The sequence below is a fragment of the Punica granatum genome, chromosome 4 (genome assembly GCF_007655135.1).
Source record: "Punica granatum isolate Tunisia-2019 chromosome 4, ASM765513v2, whole genome shotgun sequence".
In the NCBI taxonomy this organism is placed as follows: domain Eukaryota; kingdom Viridiplantae; phylum Streptophyta; class Magnoliopsida; order Myrtales; family Lythraceae; genus Punica; species Punica granatum.
Window position 1 is genome coordinate 29,709,908 of NC_045130.1, and position 24,864 is coordinate 29,734,771.

The following is a 24,864-nucleotide window of genomic DNA, read 5'->3' on the forward strand; positions in this document are numbered from 1 at the left end:
AAAATTGAAGAACAATATAATAATTTTCTCACGCTGATAAAATTTTCGCGAGTTGTCTGTGGTTATTTAGATGATCATGGAATCCCTGCAAGGCCGTAATGCTGATCTAGAATGTCAACTAATGAATTATCGTTTCACTAGTTACATGTATGGACGCTTTTTTTTTTGTCAATATAAATTTTATTCGGTAACCTAGTTGATTCATTATAGAAAAAAAAATAAGTTAATGATATTATTGGACATTATGTAATGTGTGTTTTGTCACGTTGAATCCTTCTTGTTTATTGTTCCTTGTTTACTTATTGAAGAGTTTCAAATTATATACCTATTGTCGAACGAAGGCGAGGGTTAAGTCACCGAAAAATTAACGTAGGAGAACACCGCCGTCACCTCACGGGAGGTGACGAACACCACTGGCAATCTAGACGCGAGTGAAGTTGTAGGCAATGGAGGGCCACCTGTGTACTTGACACAGGTTTTTTCGAACATAGTTGACGTGGGGATCATTCGGTTTGAATTCGCATTTACTTAGTTGTTTTTTTGAGTTCCTGGAGCAGATTGACGGTGAGCGTTCAAATTCAGTGCGCTAAAGATTTTGTCTCTAACAAGTCAATAATCTTTGCGGAATCTATTAAGCTAAAGGTAGAAGCATGAATGCATCTGAAGTGAGGTCTGCATCTTTCGAATCAGAAGATGCCGAATTTCTCACGGTGGACTGATGCCGATGAACCTTGTTCTGTAAGGCCGCCGCTGCAAGATGATCGGCATCCTACAAGATTCGACGAGGAACAAGCTTGTCCATCTATGAAGTATCAGTCTCGCCTATACCTATATACACCAGAGTATGATCCTAGAATAAGGGTTTGGAAAGAAGCCTAGAACAAAACATATGTATAGAATGGATGATGATATGTCCTAACGATTTCCGGAATCAAAGACTTGCCTCCGTTGATTTCCTGAAGAACCCACTCTCAATGATCTCGATGGTTTGTGAAAACAAAATATCAGCCTTTTCCGCATGAATGGTCCGGATGGGACTGGAATAGAGAACAATTCGCTCACCAGATGTAAGGCACTCCCAGCTTAGTTTTACCTTGGGTATGGATAAGTCGGCGGAGCCCATCCTCGTGGACGGTTAGGCAGGGAGGGTGCCGCACTTCTATAGAAAGGTCCTGAAACGAGAGCAGCACAAAAGAGTGAATGCGCTTTCTTTAAGGAGCATCAATACCTGCGCATGCGTGCCAACTCCATAGAAAACTTTCTTTGCATTTTCGGAATTTTTCGTTTTCGGTATGAGCATGCAATGTTTGGGAATGAAATTCACAAGCCAGATGCACTCCGTAGAAACCTTTGTTTGCATTTTCAGAATTTTTCGTTTTCGGTAGGAGCATGCAATGTTTGGGAATGAAATTCGAAAGCCAGATCGTTTCATATGGCTATTCCGTTCCATCCCCTTTCCATTGTGTCAAAACAAACATAACCAATGTTCTTTGATGGCAAACCCCCCAAGAGATTGAACACAAAATAAGAGAACAATTCACATTTGCCTCACACAAGGACGTTAATTCTTCGTTTGAATATTTGGGAAATGAAGGGAAACGGAGGAGATATGGGGGGGGAGACAGAGTGAGGCGACTTACGCTGAGCCTGGGCAGGATTGTACATAACTGTGGGAGCAATAATGGTGTTTCCACGAGGAGCTCTGGGAAGAGGAGATTGCTGAGGGCCCAATGTCACTGCATGAGAATTGAGAAGGAATAACCAAGACTTAGTTCGCAGGTGAGGTGCATACAAAACCATTCCGAATCACAAGCTTGCGAGAGAACTGACAGCTACTGGATGAAGCTGTCCCATCATGCACGGAAGGATGTGATGATGTTTCCCAAGAAGAGGGCGACATATCGTTGTTTATACTCGAATTTGGCATCAAGGCTAGTGCTTCCTTCATCTTTAGCAAATGCCATTGAGACTCCACTCTATTGAGCTCTGTAAATATGATCTTTTGACATAACATATAATAAGCTGCAACGCCAAGAGCTGAAAGGCCTTTTACATAGTAACTTCTCGTATGGAAGGAGAACATAACAATTACCTGGTCAAAATTCTCATCCGAACCAGGCATATCCTTGCTCATAGGCAAAACAAAACTAGCTACAACACAGAAGGACAACAGAAAAATCAGCATCGGAAGAGATCAAGCAATATATTAGAGAGAATAAAACTGCTCACACAGTAAAGTACCCATCATCGAATTCACTGCATGAGCAGGTACTTCCAGTCCTGTTTCTCGAAGTCTCTTATGTGACCGGAACTTCAGTTCTGCTGGTCCAGGAAATACCACTGCAGCAATCTATTAAAATGTTTAAAACAAATTCAGGAATGTTACCACTGTCCACAGCTTAAGAAGAAAGCATCCATTCTTTCACATGCAATAATTATATTAATAAGGCGCTGAGATACCTTTTTAAACAAAGCAAACAGCTTCAGTTTACGTTGGCGCCCGCTCTTGTGTAAATTCGTCTGATCAATTATGAAATTGCGAGGAGTGTTTGCTGCCCTGAGTAAAAGGGAGTAGAAGATGGCAGGTTCCTTGTCCATTAGACGATCAAACAAATCCCGATCATTTTGCTTACGTATTAGCCGTGGCATCTATACAAAATTCAATGCGAAAACTGTCAAAGTGAAATTCACAAAAAGGCAAAGTTATAAAATAAAACTATACCAGAACAAAGAAAAGAATGAAATAAAAGGAAGCAAGACAAAACCTTCATCTGGCCTCGGATGAGATTCAGTCCAAGCAAAACGTAACGCTTCTCAGGGTGGTCCCGGATCCATTTCTCAGCCCAAGTAGTCTTCCCAGAAGCAGGTAAGCCCACCATCATGATCACTTCACATTCACTCACACTAGTAAGAACAGGACCTCTTACTGCATTTCCTTTCTCAATTGCGAAATCCCAAGGCTTAAAACCTCCCTCAGGAACAAGCCCATCTTCGAGACTGAATTGCAGCTCAACCACAACATTTTTCAGCAGAACATGTGGAAATAGGGCCAATTTCCACTGATGCTTTCTCACTGAAGCGTCGTTCATCCTGAGCATTGGACTAACATAAAATACCGTTGCAGTTCCCAACCACTGGCCATTCTTAGAGAAACCAATGATAGCATAATCTGAGTATTTTCCAACACTCTCAATGTCGACAGCACAGACAATTGTATCACCAACCCCGAACTTTTCACCATAATCCGAAAATTTTCCAGCGGTTAAGAATTTTCCTGTGCTCCCGAAACCAAAGCTCTGTTGGGTTTCTCCGAGGTTCTCTACAGGTTCCTCCACTCTAGAGACACCAATCGAGCAAAGATGCTGATCTTCGGAAGGAGTGTCACACATGTCAACTGGCTGCACTGAAACAATCTTGCAACCAAAGCAATACTTTCCTCCAGAGATTCCGACGGTCGCACGGGCCCCAGACCAGCAGTAAGCAAAAGCGCCCTCATGGAAGCCTGATCCTTGAAGACCACTACCATCGATGTTGAAATCTGCATTACAAGAAATTATTAGCCATAATCAGTGACAACTCGACAAAAAGGGGAGGACTTTGGATCATTCAAAAGGTTGCACTCGTCGTTCTTGTTCCTAAGTATATTCCATAAGCTATTTCACATGTTCTGGAATGCAAAACTTCCTAATCGTGTATATATTCTGACGTCATGGACCGAGCAGAAATTAGTAATCGATACCATGTATCCTATTCTGATCATTTATCATTACTCAATCCGGCAAACTTCACAAACATCTCGCCCTCCAAAACACTACAAAACTCCCAGATACAATGGCTCAATAATGAATTTCTTGCGTGATCCAAGATTATCCTTTAATTGCAAATCAAGATTGCCTTTCGTCTCACTTTCACTCTCCGATCAATCCCTGATAAAATTAATTTCATCAATAAGAAGTTGGGGAATGAAGGATCTAACAAAACTGATTATCCCCATTCATTGTATAGATCAAAATCGCCTATTTCCTTTACCGATCTCTCTTTGGCTCACGAGAACACTCACGCATTTGAAGATTACCGAACTCAGCACTGAATTGAACGAGCGGACAGTGTTTATGAAAGATACAGATTCATCATGCCACGTGAAGTAAACTGGATTGGTTACCTAAGCTGCAGTCTGCGGGGTTGAGCGCCACGCGCTGCTTCGCTGCTGGCTCCGGGACATCTCCAGCCGTCCTGGTCTTGTTGAGCTCCGGCTCAACTTTGCGATCGTCGGGAATTTCGCGTTTCAGAGAAGCCATTGACGACGCTCCAGAGAAATGGGAGCAGAGTAAGCAGAGAGGGTTTGGAAGAGGAAGGAGAAGCGGAGAAGAGTGTGGGTGCAAAGGGGACGAAACGAAACGGGGGAAATGGCGCGGACTCAACGTTCTGGTGAAATATTTCCAGATATTTTACTTTGGTCCCTAAACTTTGTTAATGACACAGTCCGGTCACAGTTCTTTTCATTTTACCAACACAACCGTTGAATAGGTCGCGTTTCGCATTAGTGCATTTCCTCGTTCGATATTTTGTCACGCGATCAAGACCGTGCATATACAACTTGGTAACACGAATTGCCAATTCTGCTAAATGCACTTGAACTTTTGATAATTATCAATCACGTATTGCACCGTGATTTTATGACCGTCTACATAATTAAATTATGTTACATTTCTATTGATAAGAAATGGAAGGTTTCATTTGCGAGTATGGTAACAATCACGTAAGTGTTTTTCCTTAATGTTTAAGTAGAAAAATGTTTGGTGTACTATTTTATAACCATGGTTTGACTTTGATTAATTTTAGCGGTTAAAAACGTAATTTCTTCAGTATATTAGTAGATGGTTATAAAAACTGATCATGTTTATTCTCTATTTTAAACAGTAAATATATTTCAACAGTTTCAAATTACTATCTCCTAAATACTTTTACTGATTATGAAATCAATAGTTATATTTTAACAATTATATTTTAAAACTTTTATTTCAGCGACAACACTCTCAAACCAAGTCGTAATTGGTGGGGATCCCATACGGGACCACTCTAATTTAGCCCTTATCCTCCAGATCTCATCGTACTGTTCACGCTTATCAAAAGAAACCTCGACGTGAAAATGGTCGGGATCGAAGAGGGATACGTCCCTCTGCAAAGGTCACTCTTCAAGCGGCTCCTCCATGGCCAGCCGTCTCAATCCCAGTCTCTGTTGATGCCACGTGGCATCGGGGACCGCCCAGAGACGTGCGCTGGAGATGGCCTAAAACATATCACCTGAGCTATACGGTCAATCGAAAAAATTAGAATAAGAAAAAGAACAGTGTTTGTTTTGCCGTCATAGTTTCATTTCTTTACCACCAAAAAACTTATTTTTTTTAATTCCTGCTACCATCACAAGTTATATTACGGGATATTCTCCTATCGTCCCGTGATTTACATTTGTTTCCTTGTATATAGCATTGTAGTATGGGATTGTTAGGTGGCGGGATCAATTAGAATTAAGTACTTGTAACCTTTAGCTTACTTTCCTTATATTCCTCAAGCTCTATGGTTATATGTACGGAGACTCCATATCAATGAAGATTTAACACGATTATTCACAGAAATCTCAGTGTTCTACGGGTTAATTTCTCGTTTGCAATTGGACGGAAGCAATAATTTTTAGGTATGATAGTAAAGGAGTGAGAATTTCACATTTTACTTTAAATTTGACAATGGGATATGGCATGGAAAGTGACAACGATGTACCTATTTCTATATACAATTATAAAAATTAAAATAACTCATAGGATGATGTTAAGGAAGATATAAAAAGCCTATGATTAAGTGATTTTAAAATTTTCAACTAATCACTATGTGGCAAATGGCATGCTATTATTGTGTCACATTACTCATGAAACTCCAAAAATTTTCAATTATGAAAGCCGAAAAGTCCTTTATATTTATATATAGAAATATATATTATTCATAGTGTTTAAAATATTTAAAAAGAATCTCAGTTTATTGATATACGACCTTAGTATCTACGTAAGAGTAAACTAAATAACTCTTCTACTCTAAAACTAAGGCAATTTCTCATTGTTGTGAGAGTTGGCCTGGACTAGAAGGAAAAAAAAAAATTTACGAAAGTATGATTAATGAAAAATTAACTTTAATTAAATAAATTGTCACAAACGAAAAAGAAGATGGAAATTAACTTTCTCATAGACAAATATTAGTCACGACTAAATTTTATACTACCTACATACCCATTCAATTACCATCTAGTCTTTTTAATATATGTACACAATAACTCTAGTATGTACATATGCACGGGCCATTCGTTTAGTTATTAATTAATTTCATTTGAAATTTGACATTGATGAGGACCTTTTATTTTTTTTTATTTCTCATTTATTTGGATAAACTTGCTATTCTACAAATAAATACTTTTTTGCCGTTGATGTTAATAGAATATTATTATTTTTCGACTTAGTTGAATTTGTTGTTCATCACTGAACTAAACCATCACAAAAATGTAAAAGCACAATTATTCAAAATAAAGTTATCCAAAATCAAAATCAAAATTAATATTGTTAGGATTTCGATTTTCGAACCTTGATCACGTGCAGAACATGAGCCTCAAGTGACTTGTAAGAAGGGAAAGAACAATACTTTAATGAGAATGTATCAAAAAAAGGTAAAAGAATTGAACTTACGGTTTAAGGGTACCTGAAGAGGTATTTATAAAAGTCTCAAGATATATGTATCAAAATATCATAATTTGTACATAATATTTAATAACAAATAATAAGTAGATGTACTTGCGATATATGTTCTTAGACGTAGAGTAATATCCCATATAATATATTGATAGAATATTATAGAGCTAATATAAGAGATATTATGAGATATATATATAGAGAGAGAGAGATAGAGAAATATACTCAATAGGATTTAGGTACCTAATTTGGAGTATCAATGTGGGTCCAAGACGATAAGTCTAGTCAAACGGATCGGGCTAATTTTATAATCCCTAACATAAGCCCTCTACTTCCGTGAGGTCGAGCTTCGAGAGGTTGCGGGAGTAGATCAGCATCGCATGATTTCCATCATGGTAAATGGTCTTAAGACATGTAGGAAACTTGCAAAAAGACTAAACATTCATCGTTAAATAAAGCGAAAGGTGCTCCTATAAGTAAGGAGGCTCAATAAATAGACATTTGTTTTTAAATAAGCGAATGGTGCTCATATAGGCAAGGAAGCTCAAAAGATAGACTTTCGCTGATAAATAAGTGGAGGATGCTCTTATAGGCAAGGATGCTTAAAAGATTGACCTCCGCAATTAAATAAGCGAAAGATGCTCCTATAGGCAAGGAGGCTTAATAGATAGACCTCCACTGTTAAATAAGCGGAGGGTACTCCTGTAAAATAAGGAGGCTTGAAGATGGACCTTCGCTGTTAAATGAACAAAGGGTACTCTTATAAGCAATGAGGCTTGAAAGATAGATCTCCACTATTAGACAAGTGGAGGTGGCTCCCTTTGGGAGGAAGCTTTGTCGCTTCCACGAGGGAAGTCGGCTCTAGATTGATGAGCATTGTCACTTCCGCGAAGGAAGGCTCTGCTTTAAGTTGTCGAGCATTGCTCCTAGCCCTTGTTTGTCAAACATCCGTTTGCTTCAAGGAGCGAAGGTTGCAATGCTTAGCAGCGCGACGGCTTTTTTTCATAGGAGTCTTATTTATGTATAAACTAGATTTTTAGCCTATGCGATACACAGATTTTTTATTAGTGTATTTTATTTATAGTGTTTTGTTAATAATATTAACCTAAACTTTATTTTAATAAAATATTAACTTTTTATTATTTTTTATATTTTAATAAAAATTAACCTAAATTTTATTTAAATATTTACTATTTAACCCCATTTAACAAGGTGATAGATAAATATAAAAAAAATTTCCTTTAACTTTCTAATTTTTAAATATATGCATAAATATTTTAATTTTATTATTCAACTCTCCACTGCCGTGGTGATATTACCAGGTTACTCCGCTTTTGTGTAGCTTAATTTTTGTTCATGGCACCACCCCGCATTCTACCAAGAAAAAACAAAATGTTTTCTAACATATTTTTCGACCTCCAAACTCTATGTCCATAGATATGCATGTATGATATACACGTTAAATTCATCGAATCAACATCCATATAAAACTTTCCATGTTCTCGAGAATGAATTCATCGATATCAACATCCAGCAGTAGAGTTTCCAACTGATATAGATTCCATGATAATACACTGATCCCATGATTTAATTAGATCATGTAATCAACAGAATTGACCAAGTTAGCGCGCATCAAATGCTGATGTTCGTATGTAATGCCGTCATCAACGCGCACTATTTACTAGGCATGGTATAGTATCTTTTGTTACGGATGAAAAGAGAAGCTCTCTCTACACCGAAGCGCAGTTTTCATCCCTTCCTAAATGCACGTCCTCGACGCCCTTCCTCGTCCATGTCATCAGGGACTTCAAACCTCCGGTGGTGTCCCGCGGAAGAGGCAGCCATCCGAAGGAAGGAGTGCAAAGAGAAACGCGTTCCCTGTATCTGTGGACATATACAAACACGAAACGGATAATAGTGCCGACCACACGAAAACAAAGAAAGAAAAAGATATTAGAAGTACAATATATACTTTCCCTAAATTTTTTGGAAAATAGGAAGATTTATGTACCTGATGTGCCTGCCCGCTCTGCAGATTGTATATATGAGCTAGGCCATACTGGAATAACCTTATGCAAACATGCAAGCAAATTCTCTCCTAGAATAACCAAAATAATACAACTTTATAATTATTATTATTTTCAGTCATTATAGGAAGGCCAGTGAGCCTTGTAAAAAGATAGGAACTAGTGCGAAACAAAGGAACACATAATTTGCATTAATGAAGATTGAACTGGTGACAACTATATAACATTTAGATTTAGATTTAGATTAAATTTTTATATATATTTATGTATACGCACATATTTTGATGGATATGTTTTACATCCATCGAAGAAAAAAAAGAATAATTAAGGGCGAACCCTCCTTTTTTTTCGGTTACAAAGGGCAACCCTCCTTAATTTCTAGTTAAGAGTTGTCATAGTTACACTTCTTAACGCTGGGGAATGTAGATGAAGATCAAACAAATATATACAATTTGTTTTCAAAGGATATGTATAGAGCAATGTGATGTTGGAACCATACCGAGATGCAAAATGGGGTGTGTCGAAAGATAGAACTCCGATGCCTGATAGGACCGACCGAGATGTGGCATGAACATCTTGTGATCCGACTTAGCGGGGATATGGTGAAAGCAAATATTATGAAATTATTCCAATTCTATTTTCTCTCTCAAAGATTTCTTGCATGAGCTTAAACGGACGAGTATATTCTTGAACCCTGGGAAATATTTCTTTAAAATACCTAAATTTAGAAACATATGATCTCCCCTAACATATATATAGCATCTAAATATTACTCGAATATATAGTGTCTCTCCATATGCAGAGAACACACACACACACACACACACACATATATATATATATATTTCACTTACTATAACATATATATATATATATATATTCACTTACTATTAATATTGTTGCTTAACTCACACTAATTCTGATAACTGAATCTTTCGGATCGTACACAGAAGATCGTACAAATTCTCGGGCCTCATTATATAAATAACGACCTCCTTCACTCCATTCTGCAGCCTAGCAATAGCAGTTCAATTGCATAAATCGTTTTCGACCTCTCTAATTTGTGAGAATGGAGTACTTGTGCGGTTACGGCGAGAACGCTGAAACCGGCGAGCCTATGAATGGATACAACTACGGTTGGCCGGAGAACAATGGCGGATCCAACAGCCGACAGTCGTCAGTGTGTTCAAACGGCTATCTTTACGGGGTTAAAGATGGTAAGCTTTCGAAATATCTCTCAAATCTAAATATAGGAGAATATCCTACAATTGCCATATCCTCTTACAATATCTTACTACCTTCGAGATCCCAAAGGAGAGGACCGTGTGGGATCTCGATTTTGGGAGGCTGGGGCCTCGCCGATGGCCGCCACCCACCCACTCGAGTTCTCCAAAAGACTTCCGAAAATATCAGCAACCTCGGGCGGGGGTGGTGGCCGTCCCTTGGCCATTGCCACCCCCTTTTGAGTTATGTTAAAGTTCTTCGTCCTTTTCTCAATTATATGTTCTGTTTTTATTCTCAGACTTTTTAATTTAAAATTTAAAAAGATATTTGAAAAGTGTAAAAGACCTGATATAAACAATTCATTAGACGTTATGGCTTATCAAAACAAATATAAATAGTATGTCCTTAATATAGAGAAATTGTGCCAAATGCAATGGTCTTGATGCTAATTCAATTTATTTTCCGGTTATAATTACGAAGATCCATGAGTCTAGTATAAAGGAATGAAAAGGCTAAATAAAGGGGCATAAGTAATCTCATTAACTATTGCATAGACAGATCTGTCCGGTCGAAACCCTGGGAAGCAGCCTATGACTGAATGCAGCTACGGTTGGAACCCTCAGCAGCAGACTATGACTGGATACAACAACGGTTGGAACACTCAGAATCAACCTACGACTGGGGAAAGCAGTACCACTCGAGGAAGCAGTAGTCGAGCCCCTCGGCAGCATCAGCAACAGCAGCAGCAGCAAGGGCGAAGTGAAGCGCAACGCGAGCCCAGGTTCTTGCATTCGTACAGCTTTCGTCCGGGGCCCGATGGCCAACTGGTCCGCCAAGTAACTCATCAATATCTGCCCAACAGTGATTTCATTAATACCACAAACTATGGTAACCGGAACAATTAGCTCGTTCGGCTTTTAAGCAGGTGACTAATTATATGTATTTGTACAGAATATTATGCTATCTCTTATAAAATAAATCATTTTACTGTTCAATAAGTCACCGTTATGATTTTGAGGATAAGTTATTTTCATCGGAAAATTATTTCCTTCTAGAGAGAAGCAAAATTTCTTTTTGATAGATTTGAATATCTTTATAATAGTTTGGGGAGGATCATTCCTACTCTGGAAGCTTACGAAGTGCCAGTTTCTTAATTAAAACAAAACTTTGAGAATTGATTTTCCAATGATGAAAGTCTGGGGGTTACAATTTGAAGTCCATTTTTCTTTTCAAATTTAAATTAATTTCATGGTAACAACCAAACTCGACCCTCGTCTGAAATAAAAAATTATTATACATTCAATTCTATAGTAGAATTTCTGTACCATTTTATTTTTCCTTTCATCTATTCCTTTCTAAAAAAAAGTCTTTCTTTCTATAGCTTTTTTTCCTATTACTTTATAAGCAATACGAAAAGAGTTACGACTGTGTTATTGTTGTTAGTGACACACTAATTTGTGAATTTTCGTCAAATTGTCTTTGCAGGTACTGATCAATCTTGCTAAAGCTACTTCAACCATGCATGGAATAAATCATTTATAGTTGCTTCTCTTTAGATTAAGATAATTTCATGATTTAGGTTATCAATAAATTAAACTCGAAAATAAATGAATTTATTAATCTAGTGATGAATACTTATTAAGGCACCACTTCTAGATATATCTCTTGCTTTAATCCTTGTGTTCGATCGATTTCAATACACGACAATTGGGCATCGTAGATCGAATCATTGTCCGAGATGAGCTTCAACTCTGTTTTGCCTGTATTGTTCCACTCTCACGACTCGAATATCATGGACCCCCGTTACGGAGCCCGTATCATTAGCCCCCTATACCCGGGTTTTCTTTTGGAAAGGGCGGGTATAATAGATTTTTTTCTCCAATATCGCTCCGATTATTGGGCTGTTTTTGCGGGGAACAATTGATTCGCTTCCCCTTCTGCTCAAACCTTTACTTGCACATTGTATCAACCAAGTTGTTAATTTTCGAAAAATGTCGGGGATCGTCACATACTTAATCAGCCCTTGTCCTCAAGATCTCGGCTTATCCTCCACGCTTATTTGAGGAAAGCTCAGTGTGGAGATGATCGAATCGAATTTTACCTCTGAAGAGAGTCAAGAAAGCTTTCCCCGTCAATCTACCAAAAAAAAAAAGTGAAGGAAGCATTAAAACATATCACTAGAGTTATGGGTCAATTCTTAGAAAGTAGATTAATTAAGGAACAAAAGGAGTTCTGCCATTACAATTTCATTTCCTTTCCGCCAAAATACTAATTCATTTTCTTTTAATTTCTCCCACCAATGAGGTGTTATTTTCTCTTTTCAATGAGAGTGGAGGAGATCTTGGCAACAGTGACTTGTCATCGGCCACCACTGCCCCCGAAGATGCCGCTGATAGTGACAAGTTCGTCTGTGGTACTGGTGGCGGCAGCAATGAGCCACCACTACCGAGATTTGATCTCTTAGATTTCCTCCCCTCTCTCTCTTCGAAAAGAGAGGCAGGGAGTGAGGGAGGAGATGAGGACGATGGTGGCTCGTCGATTAGCCGCCATTGTTACAGTCGAGGTTGTCAACAAGTAAAGAGCTCGCCGGTGATCTCATATGGGGTGGTGGTTGCTGCCAACGAGCCACCACCTCCCCCTCCGGCTGTTGCAATCAAGAATTTTTAATTTTTTTCTGAATTTTTAGAAATGGTAAAAAGATAATATAATATTAAAAGGTTGGTCAACAATGGAAGAAAATAAAAAATTGGGGCAGACAAGTGTATATTATTAGGAGTATAAGCGAGATGATATGCTTCGCAAACTGTTCGAGCTCGACTAGGTGAAAGTTCGAGTTCGGCTCGATCTTACCAAACTCGGAGCCTAGCCGAACAATCTCACGAGCCGAGCCCGAGCCTAAGTGTGCTCAACTTGAGTGGCTCGCAAGCCTTTTCGAGTCTAAGCCCATTTCTAATATAATATTGCCCTAGGCTCGGCCCTCATGATAAACCCAAGCCCATATGATAAACTCGTGCCCTATTATGGACTTTTGGATATGATTATTGTGCTTTTTGTCAAATTAGAATTTTGTCGAGCTCAACCAAGTCAAGCCCGAGTTGAGCTCGAGCATATTGAGCTTATTGAGCTCGAGTTGCTCGAGCTCGAAAAAAATTGACAAGCCTTGATGAGCCAAGATCTAGCTAGGGGTGTGCACGGGTACCGGGTATACCCGGAACCGATTGGAACCTACCCTAACGGGTAGGGTCCGGGTAGCTCGTATTGAAAATAAGGTAGGCTTCGGGTATTAAAATTAGGAACCTGTAAAAATCGGTTCCGGTTCCAGTTCCTGCTTACAGAATACCCGGAACCGGTTATTTATTAAAAAAAAAAGAGCAAAGAGCAAAGTTACTATTTTCTTTAATGAATCAGAACAGAATAAAGACACTTTGTTGTGTGAGATCGTATTATGGATATTCAATTTTGTCGATGGATTGATGAGACATATTATTATTTCATTGTTGTTGATTAATCTAAATTTTGTTGATATTCTATTTGGTATGATTACTGATATGTATGTGATATTTTCGATTTTATTTAGCGAAAGAAAAAAATTTACAGGTTCCAACAGGATACCCGAAACCTGTGGTATAATACAGGTTCCGGGTAGGTTCTGGTTCCATGATTCAACAGGGTAGGGTCTGGTTCCAAAATCTTGGAACATGTCCCTTACAGGGTAGGGTCCGGGTATTATGAAAAATACAGGGTACCCGGAACCAATCACCCCTAGATCCAGCTGCTCGAAATGCTGACGAGCTGAACTCGAGCTCGCCTCTCCAGGCTCAATCGAACTTGAGCCGGGCTCGAAACTGGGCTTTCACTCTTGAGCCGAGCTTCGAGCCCCTCGAGTTCGGACTCAGCTCGGCTCGATCACACCTCTATATACCATACCTAAAACATCTAGATTTTTAGCACTTACATCCCCAAACAATTTTAACTTGATCTATTACGCACTTATTTCATTAAGAGCTTAAAATTTAACTACTTAATTTTTAACACCTAATATTAAGTTTAAGTTGAAACAAACATAAGTATTTCTCTAGCATCCCCTTAATTAGTTTTCTATTTTGCATGTGCATTTTTCTTTTTCTTCCATTTATTTTTCTATTTGTAATGTTACAGTTTTTGAAGTGCTGCAATAAATAACCCCATGATAAAAGAATCGAATCCTGAAAAAAGACACGTGGATAATTAGTAAGATTGATATGATTATAATATGCTAAGGGGGTATTGCAGTCATCAGCCATGATATGATTTTCCCTAAGGAAATTTATGCTTTGCAAATACATTATTTAATTTATATAAAATGAATCATTTATTAAATTATTACTTTTAATTGAATTCACTGATACATGTAAACACGAGAAAGTCTCAAATCACTAGCTGATATTGATAAGGATATTGTTCTTACTTATAACATTCGATTGAGTTGAAAGACGAGTGATTACACATGGACCTACATGAATTTAAATTTGTTGATGAGCAACAAATAAAAAATTGACAACAGTGATATCAACATTGCAACTAACTAGGACACATCCGCGCGCTATGTCGCGGGTCTCCATTATAGTTTTCAGTCAACAATATTTTCAAATGATGGGTGAGGATTTAATAACATTTGAAAATAAAACATTAACAAATTAATTTAGCGCAACTTACTTCAAAATAGAAAAAAAAAACACTCTAATTTAAGAACTATCTTAATTTGATAAACATAAAAATGTGGAGGAAAAGAAATGAGAAACTAAATTAAATGATATTATAAGTTAACTATAAAAAGAAAAAAATTATAAGAATTTTTAAAATAGTGATTAAATAGTTTCTATACGAGAAGAGAGATATATATATATACATACGTATATATAAGTTAGAGATGTAACTAATTTTATAAGGTTGAGAACATCAATTATTATTCCAAATTTATTTGTATTACATATAAAATTGCCACTATATTTATACATATAACATATAATTCTAGATGATTCATCTGCATTAATTATCTCATCTTTTTAATACTTTATTTACTATTGTAAATTGTCATTACTAACCTCAAATTTTTTTTGGTAGGTTTTTTTTTCGGTAGGTTACTAACCTCAAATTTTTTTACTAGATATATGTAATATCAAGAAATTATTATTTCTTATACCCGTTTATTTAGTAATGATAATAACATCTTAAGGTAATGTTTTTGGAGTTTTTATAGGTTCGTGAAGAATAAATTCCAAAAGTGGGATAAATTTTCCCATTGGCAATATAAATTTTGAAAAAAAAAAAGTTCCATATATCCTTATATGAATATAAAATTTATGAGATTAAATTTCTTATGAATTTTCTAGGTAAATGTTGGGAAAATTATTTTTCTTGGAATAATTAATTCGACCATTACAATCTGCTATCTTGATCGGGTCGAATTTAATATATAAACAAAGAGGTTGAAAATGTAAAAATTTAAAAATGAGAATTTAAAAAAAAAAAAAAGAATTCACGAAGGTATTAATCAAACAATAATGAATGGACCGTTTGTCTCAACGGGTTGACCAGATTACCTACTAATTTTTTTGGTCGAATTTAAAAATAATTAAAAAGTAGAAATTTAAAAAAGTGAAAACTTATTAAAGTTGGATAAAAGTTATATATATATATATAATCCTTAGGATGCCATGTGGTCCCATGAGGTGATAGTAATGTTCAAGAGTTTGTTTCTTTACATAAAAACTAAAATTTAATTAAAGTTTTAGTTTCTTTACAGAGTAATGTAAGTGGTGTTGCCAAGGAACCTTTTTCCACTAATTACAAGTCTGCCACCTCCGGAAACTCGTCATGCTATCCCTTCAAGGCGGAACAAGTCCCTTCATCCATTAGGTACTAGTCACCTAGAAGTTTATACATCAAAGTAAAATCCTAAAAGAACTTTGGAGAGAAGCCCGGAATGAAATGCATCTACGTTTTCGAGGATGATAAATCCACCAACAATCCCGGGAATCAGAGACTTGCATTCAGATGATTTCCTGATGAACCCATACTTGATGATCTCAAGGTTTAATGTCCCCGAACATCTCTTGGATGAGTGAAGTGGGACTAGGAGCAGAGAACACTTTGCCGTGAGAAGGAAAGCCCTCTCAGCTCAGTTGTATCTTGGATATGAATAGGCCGGACGAGCATATCCTCTAGCTCTAGGAGGGGGAGGCACGGCGGGAGCACTCCTATACAAAGGTCCTGAAAATAGAGCAGCATAAAAGGGTAAGGCAACAACATCTGCATGTGCCTTACAAACCTCCACTTGCTTGCTCTTTTTTTTTTTTTTTTTTGGTATGAGAATTTGCAAACTTTGGGGATGAAATCAGCAAGCCACATCATTTCTATGATAATTCCGTTTCATCCCCTTTCCACTGTATCGAAACAAACATGACCAACGTTCTTTGACGACAAATCCCTAAAGATTGAACGTGAAAGACCATAAGAAGTCATATTTGCCTCATGCAAGACAGTTAAAAGGAAGAGCTATACGACTTACGCTGAGCGTGGGCAGGATCATGCACAACTGGGGGAGCGCTAGTGGGGTTTCTATAGACACCATAATCATGACCAACAGGGTTATAGGTTGCCGGCGAAGTCCAAGATAGTCCAACAGGAGGTTGATTTGCACCAACCCGATATGGACCAGAAGGAACATTATGAGATGTGTAGAAGGAAGCCATGTTTGGTTGGTTGTAGTAGTTACTTTCGAATTGGTAGCTCTGATGATGTTCCAAACTCGCCCTAGGTGTAGGAATTGCAGTCCTCATGTGACCAATATTATCAGAAGAAACACTGCTAGGGAAGCTTCCACGAGGGGCGCCAGGAAAAGGAGATTGTTGGTGACCCTGTAATGCATTTAACTGCGACATTTAGATTATGTCATTTTTATGACATCACCACAAATTCAAGAAACATTAAACATTAAATTAGCTCTAGAAGTGATTTAAGATTGCTAATGTGGTCATAAAGTAATACAGAGATGAAAATACTGCAGCAGCTTACTTGGGGTGCCTGGTGATTGTGATACAAAGGATCTGGGAGTGCATAAGAATTTATATGAGGCCCTGTTATCACTGCACAGGAGGGAAACAACCAAGACTAAGGTCGTGAGCAAAGTGCATTCAAAACCATTCCGGATGTAAAGCCTGTTAGAAAACTGACAGTGACCTGATGAAGCTCGTCCATCATGCAAGGAAGTATACGATGCTGCAGATTTTTCCCAAGAAGGGGGTGATAAAAAATTGTTCTTCATGTTCGAATTGGGCCTACAGGCCACTGCTTCCTTCATCTCGTTCAAATACCTTAGAGACTCCTCTCTATTGAGCTCTGTAAATATGACCTTCCAAGAGAACAAAATATAATCAGCACTGACAAGGTATAAGGCCTATTTTATAGTAATTTTTCATATAGAAGGAGAGAGTAAAAATTACCTGGTCAAAATACTCATCTGAACCAGGCATATCCTTGCTCATGGGCAAAACAAAATTAGCTACAAGAAAGTTAAAAAAAAAAAATCAGCATTGCAAGAGATCAAGCGATGAATAAGAGAGAATAGCGCTCACATAATAAAGTACCTATCATTGAATTCAATGCATCATCTGGAACTTCCTTTCCCATTTCTTGAAATCTTTTTTGAGACCGTAACTTCAGTTCTTCTGGTCTTGGAAATATCACTACTGCAATCTATCAAAAAGAAAAAATATATTCACAAAAGTTATCAGTGGCAGAGCTCAGAAGGAAATCTTCCATTCTTTCAAGTACAATAATAATATAGCAAACCACTATGGTACCTTTTGAAAGGAAGAAAATGGCTTCAGTTTACGTGTGCGCGCACTCTTATACACATTTGTCTGATCAATTATAAAATTGCGAGGAGTCTTTGCTGCCAAGGGTAAAAGGGTATTGTAGATTGCAGTTGCCTTGTCCATTAGACGATCAAACCGCTCCCCATAATTTTGTTTACGGTATAGCCCTGGTACCTATTTAAAAATTCAATGTGAAAACAGTCAGGTGAAACTCACCAAGCTGGCAAAACATAAAAAAAAAACAAAAAAAAGAAAAAGAATGACATTGGAGGAAAGAAGATAAAACCTTCATTTGATCAAGGATGAGGTTTGTCCCAAGCAAAACATAGCGCTTCTCAGGGTGGTCCTGGATCCATTTCTCGGCCCATGTCGTCTTCCCAGAAGCAGGTAACCCCACCATCATGATCACTTCACAATCGCTCACGCTACTAAAAACGGGACCTATTACTGCATTTCCATCCTCAATTGCAGAAGCCCAAGGCTTAAAACCCCCTTCAGGGACAAGTCCATCTTCAAGACTGAATTGCAGCTCGACAACAACATTTTTCAGCAGAACGTGTGGAAATAGAGCCAATTCCCACTGATGCTTTCTCAGTGAAGGTTTGCTCATCATAAGCCCCGATAGACAGCCATAAAATTCCGTGGAAGCTCCCAACCATTTACCATTCTTTGAGAAACCAATGCAAGTCCGAGGTTCACTCTCAAGATCGACAGCACAAACAATCGTATCACCAACCCCAAATTTTTCACCATAATCCAAAAATTTTCCAGCATTTGAGAATTTTCCTGTTGCCCCAAACCCAAAACTGTGTTGGGTCTCTCCAAGGTTCCCTACAGGTTCCTCCCCTCTGGAGACACCGATCCGGCACAGATGTTGATCTTTAGGGGGAGTGTCAGGCATGTCAACTGGCTGAATTGATACAATCTTGCAACCAAAACAATACTTCCCTCCACTGATTCCAGTGGTTGCACGGGCCCCAGACCAGCAATAAGCAAACCCACCATCATGAAAGCCGGATCCTCCAAGACCATTGCCATCTATGTTGAAATCTTCATTACAAGAAATTATTCGCCTTAATCAGTGACAACTTGAGAAAAAAGTGAAACTTCAGATTGTTCAAACGTTTGCCTTTTTTTTTTTGCCGGATTGTTATTCCTAGCCGTGCATACTTTTTGACGCCATGCACAGAGCGGATATTGTTATCTAATTCAGTGCCAACTATATTTTCCTATTCTGATAAGTTATCAATGAGGATCCAATTCAAACTCGACCCCGCACAACTCACAAACATATCACCTTCCCAAGGACTACAAAATCCCCCAACAGGACGGCTCGATAACGCAATTTTCTGCATGATCCAAGATTATTCTGTAATCAATAGTACTATTTGCACAACAGGATCTCTCTGTCTCACTTTCCTCCCCAATCAATCCCTTTATGAAAGTAATTTCATCACCAAGAAATTGACGAATGACGACTCTATCAAAAGTGACTATCTCCTTTACTAATCTCTCTTTGGCAGAAACGAACACTCGTCCAGTCCTTCAATAAGCGACCACGAAATTTGTTCCACACCTTCACTTAACGAAGAATTTATGCTCCGCCACTTGAACTCAACACTGAATTGAACGATGGGACAGCGGGTATGAAACCCAGTAAGGAAAGTGAATTCGAAACCTAAGTTGCAGTCAGCAGGATTGAGCTCCACGCGCAGCTTCGCTGCCGGTGCCGGGACATCTCCAGCCGTCCTCGTCTTCTTGGGCTCCTGCTCTGCTTCAGCATCGCCAGGAATTTCGCGTTTCAGAGAAGCCATTGACGACCTTCCAGAGAAATGGGAGCAGAGTCGGTTAGGAAGACGGAGGAGAAGCTGGGAGTGGAGTATATATATACATAAAGCACCCAACCGACAATTCAGCAAAAAAAAAAAAAAAAAGAAGCACGCCACCGACATTATTTTTAGGAGACATTTTTCGCGATACTTCATTTTGGTCCCTGAACTTTGGTGATGCGGTCGGCTTAAAGTTAACAGTTTTCACAAGCACTATCGTTAAAGAGGTCGTGTTTTCTGCTAGTGACATTTGCTCGTTTGATTCCTAGTTCCGTGATCGGGACTATGGAGATACAACTTGGCAGCACGAATCGTCAACTATACTGTGTAATGGTCACCTCAAAATATATTTGAACTCACGATATTCATACCTGAATACTACATAATCTCATAACTATTAATAAAACTAATAAAGAATATAACAACGATATATGACTCGAATGATTAAACTGCAGATAGGTTATGCCATATTCACTGCTAGCTCCATGAACAATGTTAAGATGCGACTGACAAATCAATATAAAGGATCGAAAATCGAAATGGGAAAAGACATCGACCCCAAGTCACGCAACCGACATTAGCCAGGAAAAAAGTTTTTCCTGTTTCTTATCTTCAGGAGATATGTTTCGAGATATATTACTTGGGTCCCTGAACTTTATTAATGGCGGGTCCGCTGACGGTTCATTTTTTCACGTTCTTGTTATATAGGCCGTGCTTCACACTGGTGCATCTACTCGTTCGATATTTTGTTCCGTGATCAACAGGGCAGATACAATTTGGCACACAAATCGCCAGCTCTTCCTCGTATGAACACCATAGAACAGTTCATCGGACATACGCTAATTCTACGAGATGATCCATGCATCTTAATAAATCATTCTGCAGCAACTTTATAGTGTCGCATATCCTGCATCCGTTTATGGGAACTAACCTCTTCATCAAGAAGGACAATTGACAAAGCAGTAAAACGTTTACCGTGAACCCAGCTTCGAAGTGAGAAAGCATTAAGCAAGAAAATGTTCAAGCTCGGAGAATCTAATATATCGTTCGCTAATTTAACTCCACTTCACTCCAAAAATAGATATATATATATATATATATATATATATATATATATTTTAATTGAGTTGTAATCATTAAATTAAAAAATAAATAAAAGAGTAATCATCGTATTATTGAATTGTTAAAAAAATAATGAATAGTTGAAAGAATTTAATATTAAAAAATTGAACTGAAAAGTAAGTAAGAAAAAATATGTGAGAAAATTTATTTTTATATTAAGATAAAATAATAATTATTGTGTTGTTGAATTGAAGAAAAAGTTGAGTTATGTAGAGAATTTTTAGCTCCACAACCAGACATAGCCTATTTAATGCACTCAAGAATGAATACATCGATCAACATCCAGCAGTAGAGTTTCCAACTGACATAGATTCCATGATAATACACTGAGACCATGATTTAACTAGATCATGTCATCAACAGAAATGACCTAGTTGGCGCACATCAAATGATGTTGATATATAATGCCATCATCAGAGTGCGCTATTTACCATGGTAGTATCTTCTGTTACGGGATCAAAAGAGAAGCTCCACACCGAAGCACAGTTTTCATCCATTCCCAGACGCACTTCCTCGTCCATGTCATCAGGAACTTCAAACCTCCTCTGTCCCGAGGAAGAGGCGGCCATCGGAAGGAAGGGGTGGAAAGAGAAAGCGTTCACCGTATCTGTGGACATATACAAACACAAAACGGATAATAGAGTCGATCACACGAAAACAAAGAAAGAAACTAGGAATAGAATACTTAAATGAAATTCTTGGAAAATATATGAAGATTTACGTACCTGATGAAGCCTGAAATCCCGAAATCCACTGCCCACTCTGCAGATCGTATATATGAACTAGGCCATCCTGGAGAGATCGATTAAGTTAGTAACTTCTTATTCGTTTATCTTTTATTCCTTTTAATAATGGATCAGAACTGTCATCTGAGAACTTCAGTCAGATCCAGTCATTGGGAAAACCATATCTGCAAATGACCCTATTAACTGGCTTTTAATTACACCAGGCACAAGTAATAAGAATGAATTTTGAAAATGATACCTGACCCCCAGTCCCGAGGAATTGACCAAATGGTTCGATATCGAACAGCATCCGCTGGTTGGTGTCTTCAGATGACCTGTACAATTTATACACAACATCTGCAGCCTTCCGAACATCCCAGCACAGGATATAAGGATCTTTCCTGCCTCCTGTATACAAATAATTTCCATCTTTCGAGAACATGACCTGAAAGAGTTTGATGACCCTCAATTTGTTTGATGCCCAAAAAATGGAATTTTCAGGGTGAAGATATTTATTCACATACCTGGGTAATTCCACCTTGTTGGCCATGTAAAACGTACAAGAGTTCCATATTATCTTCTCTAAAGATTGCTGTAGTTTGGCTATAAGAGCCCGTTGCTAGCAGCCCAGTATGAGAGGGGCAGAAAGCAATTGCTGATATAATTCCTGCATCAAAAGATATAAATAGCCAATAGTAGTGAAAGAATACTCACTTTTTAAAAAGTTTCAAACCTTTTCTTCTGGCTGTGTTAGAAACATGACATGCTTGTTCTTAAAAAAAAATTACATTAGGATGATTGAACAAACCTGTTTGACCTTCTTTATCTTTTTGAAGTGTGGAGAATTGTTTAAAATCTCTACCAGGGCGATGTACATCAAATACTCTTACAGATTTGTTGTATCCAGCAAAAATCCTGCAAGCAGAAGAGCCCACTAAGGAGTTAGCATCTGAACTAGGAGACTAGCATGCCATTGGAAAAGCCAAACATTGGCATAAAAATTACGTATCATTGTATTTGTAACTCCATACAATACCTATGATTTTATTCTTATATCTATTACAGATTATGTCCTCCTAACATTCCATATATAAAAAAGCAATGAACTTTTTTCTTTACATTATTCCATAAGGGAAAAAAATAAAATAAAATAAAAAGAAGGAAAAAAGAAAGAAGATGACCAAATGAATAGAAATTGATTTTTGTGGATCAATAAAATACATACTTGGTCCCGGAGGGGTTAAATGCAATTGAATAGGCAGCAGTAATTTCATCTACGGCATCATAAGCCCTGTATGTACAACGTAGCTGCAATGTCATGTTTAGTATAATTAGGAAATGATGAAACAAGCATGAAGAAAATCCACCCATAGGAAGAATCTAATGAACCATGGACCAAACAGCAAGTTTACTGAATCTAATTTACTTATAATGATAAGAACCTACTAGAGTTCATCAAACTACTAAGCACATATAAAAAGAAAAGCTATAAATTAGCTTACTACCTGGCCTGTAGTAGAATCCCAGATATGAATAGGATGATCGCGTGTAGTTGTTGCAAATACACAACTGACCGGGTCTACAAGTAAGAGTAAGGCAGCTAAGCTTCAAATACATCAATTTGAAAAATGCTTTCATCTTTTAGGGTTTAGCTAGTTAATGGAGAACCTGAAGCTGACATGTAGGGGTACCAACAGAAGTCATAGACAGATTCTCCCTCCGTCACAATAACGTTTGCAAGAAATGAATCTGCAGATAAAAAGAGAACTCCATAAGTGCTTCTGAAACTTCTTTATAGACAAGTCGCATGTTGCAATCTTTCCGAACAAAGTCCTTGATAGACTTGAACTTGTGATAGTAAGGGCATATTTGCAGACTACAGATATTCACTAATTAAAACCAAAATACTGTTCTTCATTTTCTGAATGCATTGCATACCTTCATCAGCATCCGAAAGACTCGTATTAAAACCAGCATCACTTCCATAATCTGGTCTGATCGAAACAACGAAGCATTAAGACTCCACGAGAAACTCATTCAATTGCACAAGAAAAAACAGCTTTTACTGGAGACTGGGGATTCTCCAGCTTCTGAAGCTTTCATGATAGAGACCAAATATGCTCTGGGAAAATCATTACGATCAGCCCCTCCTCCATCTTTCCGAAGATATAACTTCGGAGATGCATTGTTTGCACTTTTTTGACTCGATTGGCTTGCACCAAACAAGATGGAGGCTTCGTGAACAATTTACATTTCATTGACAGTTTTCCATGAAAATGAATCAGTTTCATAAAGAATTCATGCCATTTTCCAGTTTCCTGCTGCAGAGAAAACACCAGAAACGTTTGAAACCTTTGAGAAAAGAAACTCTTTTCATCGAGCTGTCGGAACTGAAAGCTTACGGTGTGAAATTTTTTGCACTTTGTTGACTCGATTGGCTTGCACCAAACAAGATGAAGGCTTCGTGAACAATTTACATTTTATTGACAGTTTTCCATGAAAATGAATCAGTTTCATAAAGAATTCATGCCATTTTCCAGTTTCCTGCTGCAGAGAAAACACCAGAAACGTTTGAAACCTTTGAGAAAAGAAACTCTTTTCATCGAGCTGTCGGAACTGAAAGCTTACAGTGTGAAAATTTTTGCACTTTTTTGACTCGATTGGCTTGCACCAAACAAGATGGAGGCTTCGTGAACAATTTACATTTTATTGACAGTTTTCCATGAAAATGAATCAGTTTCATAAAGAATTCATGCCATTTTCCAGTTTCCTGCTGCAGAGAAAACACCAGAAACGTTCGAAACATTTGACGAAAGAAACTATTTTCATCGAGCCGTCGGAACTGTAAGCTTACAATGTGAATACGCGAAGAGTATTGTCCTCGCAGCTGGTCAGGAAACAAGACCCATCCGGGGACCTGAAAGAGAAACCTCAAAGAAATCAAATCAAAAACCTCAGCCCGGAATAGAACAGAGCAGAACAGAACACAACAGGAGAACTAATCAAAGTTCGAGCCCGAGATTGAGTCACCATTTTAGGCCCTTCAAGAAGTTGTTAGGGTTCCGGCCGGCCCTGAACTGGTTGCAGAAGTGGTAGGCTCTCTGCGGGAGGACATCGAACCTGATTGCAGGCCATGTGTAAGCTTCCGGAGCGGCTTTCGTTTCTTGTTCTTCTTCTCCAACGGCTTCGTTGAGAGGACCGCTGTCTTGGTTAAGGTTCGGCTGCTCTTCTACTTCCGCCATTGCTGGTCCCTGTCAAGAGCTCGATAGAGAAACCGGCGCAGATTTTGTTTTTGCGGCGTCGGATTGGTTTCTGAAGTAAACGGGAAGTTGCGGATTGTTCCGACC

General features: G+C 38.1%; 3 protein-coding genes across 4 annotated transcripts; all 3 read right to left on the reverse strand.

The window, feature by feature from the left end:
- Positions 1 to 542: 542 nt before the first annotated feature.
- On the reverse strand, positions 543 to 4,381 carry LOC116203259 (heterogeneous nuclear ribonucleoprotein U-like protein 1). Its single transcript, XM_031534934.1, has 8 exons — positions 4,163 to 4,381; positions 2,766 to 3,538; positions 2,461 to 2,649; positions 2,242 to 2,350; positions 2,093 to 2,151; positions 1,831 to 1,999; positions 1,641 to 1,736; positions 543 to 1,172 (listed from the first exon to the last, which is right to left on the reverse strand). Exons 1-8 carry the CDS (start codon positions 4,296 to 4,298, stop codon positions 1,090 to 1,092), a joined length of 1,614 nt encoding a protein of 537 aa, XP_031390794.1. The 5' UTR covers positions 4,299 to 4,381; the 3' UTR covers positions 543 to 1,089.
- An 11,313-nt stretch (positions 4,382 to 15,694) lies between these two features.
- LOC116204680 (heterogeneous nuclear ribonucleoprotein U-like protein 1) lies at positions 15,695 to 19,706 on the reverse strand. Of its 2 annotated transcripts, none has more exons than XM_031536880.1 (9): positions 19,520 to 19,706; positions 18,128 to 18,891; positions 17,827 to 18,015; positions 17,611 to 17,719; positions 17,467 to 17,525; positions 17,204 to 17,375; positions 17,039 to 17,109; positions 16,533 to 16,896; positions 15,695 to 16,234 (listed from the first exon to the last, which is right to left on the reverse strand). In XM_031536880.1, exons 1-9 carry the CDS (start codon positions 19,653 to 19,655, stop codon positions 16,143 to 16,145), a joined length of 1,956 nt encoding a protein of 651 aa, XP_031392740.1. In that variant the 5' UTR covers positions 19,656 to 19,706; the 3' UTR covers positions 15,695 to 16,142. The 2 variants fall into 2 exon arrangements, with proteins under 2 accessions (XP_031392740.1, XP_031392741.1); XM_031536881.1 differs by having other exon boundaries at positions 16,533 to 16,881; positions 19,520 to 19,705.
- Positions 19,707 to 20,955: 1,249 nt separating this feature from the next.
- Positions 20,956 to 24,864, reverse strand: LOC116204681 (telomerase Cajal body protein 1). The gene is made up of 11 exons (XM_031536882.1): positions 24,548 to 24,864; positions 24,372 to 24,434; positions 23,456 to 23,511; positions 23,186 to 23,266; positions 23,023 to 23,096; positions 22,743 to 22,825; positions 22,326 to 22,432; positions 22,042 to 22,184; positions 21,777 to 21,962; positions 21,518 to 21,584; positions 20,956 to 21,399 (listed from the first exon to the last, which is right to left on the reverse strand). The coding sequence occupies exons 1-11, from the start codon at positions 24,757 to 24,759 to the stop codon at positions 21,206 to 21,208; spliced, it is 1,266 nt and encodes a 421-aa protein (XP_031392742.1). The 5' UTR covers positions 24,760 to 24,864; the 3' UTR covers positions 20,956 to 21,205.

Coding starts and splice junctions, on each gene's coding strand:
- LOC116203259 (XM_031534934.1), bottom strand. CDS start 4,298: ATGGCTTCTCTGAAACGCGAAATTCCCGACGATCGCAAAGTTGAGCCG. Junction 2,152..2,241: donor TGCAGTGAATTCGATGATGG/GTACTTTACTGT, acceptor TCTGTGTTGTAG/CTAGTTTTGTTTTGCCTATG. Junction 1,173..1,640: donor CAATCCTGCCCAGGCTCAGC/GTAAGTCGCCTC, acceptor CTCTCGTTTCAG/GACCTTTCTATAGAAGTGCG.
- LOC116204680 (XM_031536880.1), bottom strand. CDS start 19,655: ATGGCTTCTCTGAAACGCGAAATTCCTGGCGATGCTGAAGCAGAGCAG. Junction 17,526..17,610: donor TGCATTGAATTCAATGATAG/GTACTTTATTAT, acceptor ACTTTCTTGTAG/CTAATTTTGTTTTGCCCATG. Junction 16,235..16,532: donor TGATCCTGCCCACGCTCAGC/GTAAGTCGTATA, acceptor CTCTATTTTCAG/GACCTTTGTATAGGAGTGCT.
- LOC116204681 (XM_031536882.1), bottom strand. CDS start 24,759: ATGGCGGAAGTAGAAGAGCAGCCGAACCTTAACCAAGACAGCGGTCCT. Junction 21,963..22,041: donor AACAAGGTGGAATTACCCAG/GTATGTGAATAA, acceptor AAACTCTTTCAG/GTCATGTTCTCGAAAGATGG. Junction 21,585..21,776: donor TCCTCGGGACTGGGGGTCAG/GTATCATTTTCA, acceptor CGATCTCTCCAG/GATGGCCTAGTTCATATATA.